General features: G+C 46.4%; 1 protein-coding gene across 1 annotated transcript; it reads right to left on the bottom strand.

The window, feature by feature from the left end:
* Nucleotides 1-6,012: 6,012 nt before the first annotated feature.
* On the bottom strand, nt 6,013-6,268 carry PHALS_03477 (uncharacterized protein; the record flags this gene model as incomplete). The annotated part of the gene is made up of 2 exons (XM_024717692.1): nt 6,013-6,161; nt 6,250-6,268. 2 exons carry the CDS (start codon nt 6,266-6,268, stop codon nt 6,013-6,015), a joined length of 168 nt encoding a protein of 55 aa, XP_024583165.1.
* Between the last annotated feature and the right edge of the window lie 2,704 nt (nt 6,269-8,972).

The following is an 8,972-nucleotide window of genomic DNA, read 5'->3' as shown; positions in this document are numbered from 1 at the left end:
CATTTGGAGATGATCGAATCTTTTTGAAGATAAATTCCTCCCGTAATTTTTAATGAGAAAATAGTACTCCACTTGAAAGATACAAAGATGAGAAGATTTAATATTTTAGTCGCCTGCTCAAATTTTGTTCTGTACACCATATGATGCACTCATTTTCTAAAACACACATTTTTTTCAAATCAGTTTGGGCTTATGTCATTTTTGTTTTAAATAAAACCCGATACCGTTGGGGGGATCGTATAAAGGGTCAGAAACGCAAATTCAAGTGATGGCTTCTACGCCATCAATTTAAATAATCTGCTATTTTCTCATCAAACCAAGCATAGTCAGAAGTCTGCACCAGCCCGCAGACCTGAGGAGCGCTTGCAGTGGAGCTGCCGTAGCTCTTTGCCTAGAGGAAGCTAAGCTAAGGTCACCGACCTTAGTTCTTTACAAAAACCAGTACGAGTGTAGAGGGTCGCAATCCGCTACTTTCAAAGTATTCAAATGTGCTAATTTTCTGGTCGCTTCTAATTACAAACTTAGTAATCGTCGTCCGTGCTGTTAGAGACTTTTATGACGTACTACCGAATTGGTCAAAGCCCTTTTACCACGCGAGTGATGGCAAGGAAAATGGCGCGCTCGTCATTGGGAAGCGAAATACCTATACCATCGAGATGATAGTGTTGTGATCCCGTCTGGGGTTGGTATACGTCAGGCTAAAATACACTACGCTCTTAAGATTCAATTTGCTATAGTTTACTTTGCAAGATGTTTCTCGAAGAGCTCAGCATTCAAAGGCTACATCTGTACCATTGTTTTTTGTTTACTTGAGTTATATATTGACAAGATTTGCAATAATATTAACAGAATAAAATTAGCACAGCTTAAAATCCTTCCTCTTCCTTCGAGATTGAAACTATAATTAACTGTTTAAGTTGCGGCAGAGCCGCCAGCATCTAAAACCTTTGGTTTTCCTAATTAATATAGTAATACCTAGTTAATATGCGTTACTACTGGCAGTCCTGAACCGTAGTGACTTCTTGTTACAGTGTAGCCAGACCATTGTGTGCTTACACCAAGTTGTGTAATACACATCTATGTACGGTCACACCATCTTGTGTGCCCCACGCTATCATACAAGGGTACGTGTAACCCGTTACACTCTCTCCCATCAAAATTGTGAATACCCATAATTCACATTTAACTGTAAGGAAGATAAGGTGCGCCAATGGCGCCACGCGAGCCCTGCTAAAACCTTGCGGACACCGTGTCCGTCTCCGACCTCTCGACTTCCGCATGAAGTGGTATTGTTACCAATCGCCTCGACGAGGCACAGGAGCAGCAGTTGGAGGCTGCCCACAGGGTAGCTTTCACGCCACGTACAGTCCTCGACCCACGTGTGCAATACGGCTTCAGCTCGGCGGATCCTGCTACTGAAGCGAAGAACGCGATCACTCGATCGTTAGGAGTCTATGTAGCCGGGCCCCCAGCCACTACAAGCTGAGTTTGATCAGATAAAATCTCTGCGAGCTCGTTTTTTGTACCACAAGAGATCCCAATAGATTGGTACTGCGCTCGACCTTAAGATTGAAAAGGAAAGGCCTCCGTACCCGCAATGCGAACTATTCCTGTGGTGCTCACCCCTAACATAGTTGCTCTAGATGCTGAGGGGCTCTTTGAGCGATGGGTGCAGCGGCACCGGAGACTTTCCTCGCTGTCTCACTCACAGCGGGGCTACAAGGAAGTGGACGTGTGCGTTGCGCGCCATCTTGGATATGAGCTTGCCAAAATCAAGGTGCAACGCCTACTTCCTACGTATTGTCGCCCTGCGACACATGGATTAATTTAATACGCTCCCGCAAGCTCAGTGTTCTCTCACATGGGTGGTTATACGACCACAACAGCTCAGGGCCATAGCTTGAGCTCGGCTCATGGCCCTTCGGCTTCCCGGGCTACTGCCGAGAAGCGCGGTTTGCACGACGACGAGAAGCGTCATGATCCTTCGGATCATAAGCGCTCACGACGTCTGGGCAGTCTTGCCAAAGTAGTACCTCAAACTCCCATAAGTTCTCGGAGTTTAGTATCCCCATAACTTTACAAGGTATTAGTTTCGACCCTGTCGGCGACGTCGACACACAAGGCGTTTCACGTGATAGTGGACGTCACCATTCTCATTGAGAAGATTCGGCGGCGAACGATGACGACATGGTCGATCGCCATCCGATGACTCGCGATGCTCTTCGAGCTTTCGAGGACAAAGTCCGTCGTCATCGGCACTCCGCCAAAACTCTTTCTGCAGTCGCCTACCGCTGTGCGGAAGCCCTCGAGAGTCTGAAGCACTTTCAGCACCGACTGCCTCACGTTGAAGATTATCGCGATCTGTCGGAGTGGCGTTTAGCCGTCGAGCAGGCGAGTACTTCCTTCATGCAACTGGAGAGCGCCTTGCGCCGTCGGAAACGAAAACTGTTGCACTCCGTGCTCAGAACCAGCTGCTGATTCAACTTCTAGGTGGTCGATCGCCTTTGAGCACCGTTCCGGCGCCAAAGCTTTCGCGTTCACTAGCGCCGGATCCCGGTACGGCTAAAGCAAGCCTACATAAAACACCAGGTGGGTGCGCATCCTTCTCGAAAAGTTCAGCGTATACGCTAGCCCTCGCTTGGTCACGACTTTATAAGGTCCAATAACCCTTCGTCTTAAAGACAGTAGATACTACATTTGTAGGAAGGTTTTTAGCATTTTATAAAACCAGGCCTCCGACCTCAACTTACTTTCCTTTTCCGTCTGCATATTCCTTCTGCGTGTCTTGGCTTTAAGCCATCGCGTCGCGAACGTGTCGTAGGACACTCAGTCTGGTAGACAGGAAGTCTCCGACCTCTTTACGCCAAGTTAGTGAACTAACATCAGCTAGCCGCTCGGGTTTTCCTCCTCCACCAAGCCCTGAACCATGGGATGGCAGCGTCAGCGGGGCGCGAGGATAAACGTTCACGTAGAATGGCGTGTAGCTGGTAGATAAATGCACTGCATTTTTCAAAGCAAATTCGACAGGTGGCAATATAGCGCTCCAGTGCTTTGTCGTCTCAGCGCAGACGCTACGATGAACTTCTGCAACGACGCGATTCACGCGCTCAGTCTGACCATCGGTCTGCAAATGGTCTGATGACATAGTCAACATGGTGCCTAGCACCCTGAAGATTGTAGACCAAAACCTCCTAGTGAAGCGCGGGTCTCTATCAGAGTCAATTGACACCGGGAGTCCATGTTGTCGAAAGACACGATCGACAAATAGCGTCGCTGTACCCACACCGTCGATAGTGTCCGGCACTGCTGCAAGATGAGCTATCTTGCTCAAACGGTCCAAAAAGACCACCACATCCAAGATGCCCGCCGAGTCGTTTAGCAGGCCAAACACAAAGTACATGCCCATAGTCTGCTAACATCCGTAGAGTACCGATAAACTGGTCAGCGGTGCCACCGCATTCGAAGCGGTTTTCATCCTTCCACGTCTCACACGTGCGCACATATATGCTCGTCCATTTGCACAACTTGGACCACCAGTAATGGCAATGCACAGAGCTGTACGTCTTCTTATGACCGAAACGATTACTGAGTGGGGTATCATGGGCCTGATAGAGGATACGGTTTATCAAACTCTTATCGTGGGGAAACACGATTCGTGGCGTATCCGTTGAATCGGTGCTATAATACAACAAATCGTTACTAAACGAATATCGGTGTAACCGTGCGCATAATCGCGCCGACATTTTCTTGTCTGAGTTTCCAAACTCCTTTCTTCCGAGAGCCTGTAGCAGCGCTACACACATGCTGTCACCCGCGTATGTGGTGCGGATCAAATCCGTCACTGACGGCGTCACCGTTCTGACATGAGCAAGCTCATAGTCCGTTCTGCGTGACAACGCATCAGTCAAAGCATTCTGTTTTTATGACCAGGTGTTTCTTGTTCTTTGCAGCATATATAATAGCTATTTGCTGCGAAGAATAAGAAACACCTGGTCATTCTCTGCGAGAGGCAAGGCAACTGCGTAATGACGCTTGATCATAAACGGCTTTATGCCAAGCAGGTGCACCCTGAACTTGACAGGTGCATATTTCATCGTAAGCAATTCCTTGTCATGGACTGGGTAAATCCTCTCTGCAGCCTTAAGCTGGCGAAGTTTGAAGGCGATCACCCGATCTCACCCCTCGGCGTCTGCTTGCAGCAGTGCACACTCGATGGCAAAGTTCGAAGCGTCATAAACGACACTAAAAGGACGATCGGGGTCTGGCAACGCCGGTATCGGTGCATGAAGGAGACTGCCTTTGACCCTGTCAAAGCCTCCCGATGCCAACACCATTCCGTATCCTTCTTAGAGAGATTCTACAATGGCCGTGCCATTTTCGCATAATTTGCGCTATACTTGTGCAAGACGTTGGCGAGGTCAAGCCACTTGCGCAAGTCCTTCTGGTTCTTTGGAACCTGCCATAGCACAATGGCCTTGACCTTAGCGGGATCCGCTCGAAGGCCACACTTTCCAATGAAGCACCCTAAGAGAGGGATTTCTTCAGCGCCGAAGATGCACTTATCTGTATTAGCATACAGCTTATTCGTGCGCATGCACTCAAACACCGCTCTCAAATGGTCAATGTAACTTACTCATCTGTCCTCCCGTGCCCCAAACGCCAAAAGCTAGCCAGATGGTGTGATAGCCATACTATACTCTGCACATGATCAACGTCGGATGGCCAATATGCTCAAGCCTTGCAAGTTTAGATTTGGTAGGGGCATGCACCATGAAGCATAGGAGCTAATGTCAATGAGGTAGTTTTGCACTACTCAACCTGTTGGGTGCGATATGGTATAGAACGGCATTACAACCGAGAAATTTCAGTGTGTCGTATTGCAAGATCGTAATGGTATTGTCTAATATGTCTGTATAGTTTATGCTATTCACGACACAAGAAAGCATTGCACATGCGTTTATTTTTCAAAACACTTCAGTTCGTTTCACATATAAATAAAGTTGAAATCGTATCGTACAAATTATATAAGAGCCAAAAAAAGAAAGTTTCGTATCGGAATGAGGGATGGGGACATTAGATTCGTAGGTGGGGTTACAATACAAGCAATTTATTTACAAGGTAGAAGCTGTGATTATAATGCGGGAAACTTGTCATGGTATCCAGAACACTATCAGACAACATTTGTGTAAGCAAGAAGTCCTATGGATTTCAGTTGATTATTGTGTTGCTGGAGAATCTCTCCAAGCGAGCGAACTCCTCTTCTAGGTCCTAGACCTCGACTTGTGTAACCTTGCGTCGTCAGATAGCCATCAAGTACTCTTTGGTAAAGCTGGGATGCTATGTACCTCGTACAGAGTAAGGTTTGACACTTTAATCAGCGCATACAGGATGGGTCCTCACGCACCGTACCAATTGCACCTCACGCAGCTAGGAGTCGCATATTTTTAATTAAATCTAGCTTAGAATAGTTTTAGGTACCTTTGTATAAAAAACCTATACAAATGAAAGCCTTTGTAATGTTTGCGTGAGGCTTGCACTCATGTGTCCTACAGACCGGACTTATCACCCTTGATCATACCTGAAACCCAACACCCTCATTCGTAACTGAAACCAACTTTTATGATGGTCAATTATGATGATTCACGTTGATAGTCTTTGCCTTTGCTCTGGCTCCAACAGACAGAAGTATGATGTTAACGTACATTTTAATACCATATGAGTATATGTACCCCATTTAATTCCCTTTATCACAAGGAAAGCTTCACTAGGGTCGCAATCGCTTACCATGTACCTGCTGGTATAGCTACCGGTTAGGTCTAGAATTCGGAAAGAGAACGGAGCTCACTCACTAGTGGGACGTGCATTGAGGTGCACAATCTCGTCACTTTCAATGGTGGGGGTCAAGGCAACGATGTGTCAAACAAAATGCGGCAACGGCACCAAAGCAATATTATTGATGCGGATTCTCATACATTGTACAAGTAAAATTATCTTATCCACTTTAACAAATCATCAAGCCGAGCCAGCAATAAACGACTCTTCCGTGGACGGCTCTTGTTGGTTCGCTTGATTGTGGTGACACGTTAGCTCTCTCCAAAAGTCTTGACGTACAGCCAATGCTACCATAATTTGGAAGCACGAGCCAAGCTGCGCATTCGCTTCTGACAAAGTAACAACAAAGGATGAAAGAGACACTCGTCTCCAAATCGCTCTGATAACGACAAGTATAGACAAGTTATCCGCCAGAACGCTCTGCGCCGATGCGCATGTGAGAGCGGATTTGTAGAACGGCTATTAATTTTGAATTATGATTTACGCCCAAATAAAATCACAGGACGGTTCACATTCCTTTAGAACAATCGAAGGGACCTTTTTTCTTTTTAGCTACGACGATTAAGCGTTCAATGAGGTGATCTGGAAAGCAAAATTATTTGGTTTTATATAAATTGTCGACAGAAATCTCGCCGGTTTTGTTCGCAATATGTAAAAAACGCCGTGCTATTCTAGTTTGTGATCCAAAAATGCACTAGGAGATCTAGCTAGGTAGGGCCGGAAGAAAATCAGATTCACCGAGGTAAGATGTGAAGTATACATGCAGCGAGCTACATAAGAGGTGTCTCGATCATACACATATTCGATTTACATGCGCGTTTGTATTCCGTATGACTATACAGCACGTGAGCAGCACCCATGCTAAAACTTTGTGCAGTAATGTCTGCAATCAGACGGATACCATACTAAAATTAACAAATTTGTCATGTCAGAATGTGGCCTGCGCATGACATTAGACTATACATTTCTAGGTCGTAGTTCTTTGGTCACGAAGGCATGACTTCTAATCGACATGTTGTGTATTGAGGAAAGTGCTGTAATCATATGTATCTAACACTTACATATTTTGTGCAATTCTATCAAATATAATACGGATCAATCAAACGTCATTCATACCGCACTTTGGTACGCATTGTGAATAAATATCCATTAGTACCGAAATGCTGGCATATATGTTGATGATAAAGAAGGTTTTGTAGTAAATGTAGTGCTAGCCGCACGCTTAGCAGTGTAGACGATTATGATAAAAAAACATGTACTTGTAGTATTCGTTTAATCAGAATTAGTCTTGGATGTATGCACTCTTGAAATAGCATAGCGAAGTATCAGTTTGGCTGCCTTAGAGGCTTTTGGGTTTGCTTCTGGTAGAAGCACTCAAACCGACCTATGTGTGCGTGCCCTAAGAGTCAGGCTTCCTACGTGCAAAGTAGACGGCAACCTATTGCTGTAAACCTATGCCACCACCATCAGTTTTCATGCGTTGACCACTGACTTCGCCTTACTTGATGAGAACTACTCATTATTTCGTCATGTGGAAATGCTATGTAGCTGTGAGCTTTCTTTTCTGATGTGAACAAAAGTAGCCTAATAACGAGCTTAAGTAAAAAGATGTATAATCGATGTCGGAGTCTACTTTCTATCAAGGCAGTGCACCCAAATGAACATGAACTGACTCTTTGGGATTCGCGCTGGCGTGTTCAACATCATGTCTAAATTGGATTGAGCAGGTGTACCCTAGTCTTGACCAAAGCATACTCCATCGCAACAAGCTGTACAAACAACATGGTAGATCGAGAGGGCGAAGCCGTATGTTATCTGCCTGACCCAGGGTGTGTCTACCGTCGACGTTAGCGCACACCTATATACCCTTGTCGATGGTATGACGGGAGAGGAAGACGGCAACGTCACTCTCAAGGCTATTCCCGCGGTGGGTACTCTTGTTGAGCTGGACAACATGTCCTTCGAAGCGTTTAACGGTGCATTGAAGGCACGCAATCTAGCCGAGGTGGTCATTATTAGATCGAACAAAGAGAAAAACTTGTCGTCGCTTCTGGATGAGGCTGTCTTGGAGGATACTAAGAGGGTGCTAAACGCTAGAAATGGATCTCCGGTCCTGAAGGATCCCGCGAACCCGTATTATCCTTAGGTAAACGGATTGCAAGGCGTCGTCTCCAAAGACCCGCCGTCGGTCCTACTGCCAGGCCAAGGTGTGCGTAATGAGATCGACTTGGTTCCGAAAACTAAATACTGCGTAACACGCTAATGGTCCCTGTCCAAGGAGCAGTGTGACGTCATTGACGCCCTTTTTCGTGCGAAGTACGACACAGGAATGATGCGCGAGAGCAAGTCTCCCAATTTGACACCCACGTTTTGTGTCTGGAAGTCGAACCGCAACTGGCGTATCGTTCACGCTTACAATAAGCTCGACGCTGCCACAATTTTGGCGTAGATGCCGAATCCGAGATATGATGTTCTCCAGAACTACATGATTGGATGACAAAGTATGGTGCATTCGATTTGGTCGGTAGGTAATACCAATTGCTCATGAGTGCGAGTGACATTCCGCTAACAGCGGTGAGAACCCCGAGCGGGATGCTCTGGGAGTGGCTGGTGATGCCTAAGGGCGGTCGAATGCACCAGCAACATTTATTCATCTTGTGACGCAGTTGTTCAGGCCCCACCGAGAGTATGCACAGACATACTTCGACGACATCTTCGTCCACGGTCATGCGGGGGACGGGAGGACTAATGAGGAAATCACCTTGTCCATGTGAGAGTGGTGCTCAAGTACATGCGCACGTATAAGCTGCATGCTAATGCAGATAAGTGCATCTTCCGCGCTGAAAAATCTCCTTTCTAGGGTGGTTCATTTGGAAGCGTAGCATTCGAGCGGATCCCGCTAAGGTTAAGGCCACTGTGGACTGACCGGTTCCAAAGAACCAAAAGGACTTGCGCAAGTGGCTTGGCCTTGCAAACTACTTGCACAAGAACTACGCAGAAATGGTACGACAAATGTTGAATCTCCTTAAGAAGAATGCAGAATGGTGCTGGGACATAGGCTTTTGACAGGGTCAACGACAGCCTCATTCATGCACCAATACTGGCGTTGCGAGACCTTGATCGTCCTTTCAGTGTCGTCT

The sequence above is a fragment of the Plasmopara halstedii genome (assembly GCF_900000015.1).
Source record: "Plasmopara halstedii genome assembly, contig: Scaffold_2386, whole genome shotgun sequence".
NCBI lineage: Eukaryota > Oomycota > Peronosporomycetes > Peronosporales > Peronosporaceae > Plasmopara > Plasmopara halstedii.
This window is presented reverse-complemented; position numbering and strand designations above follow the sequence as displayed.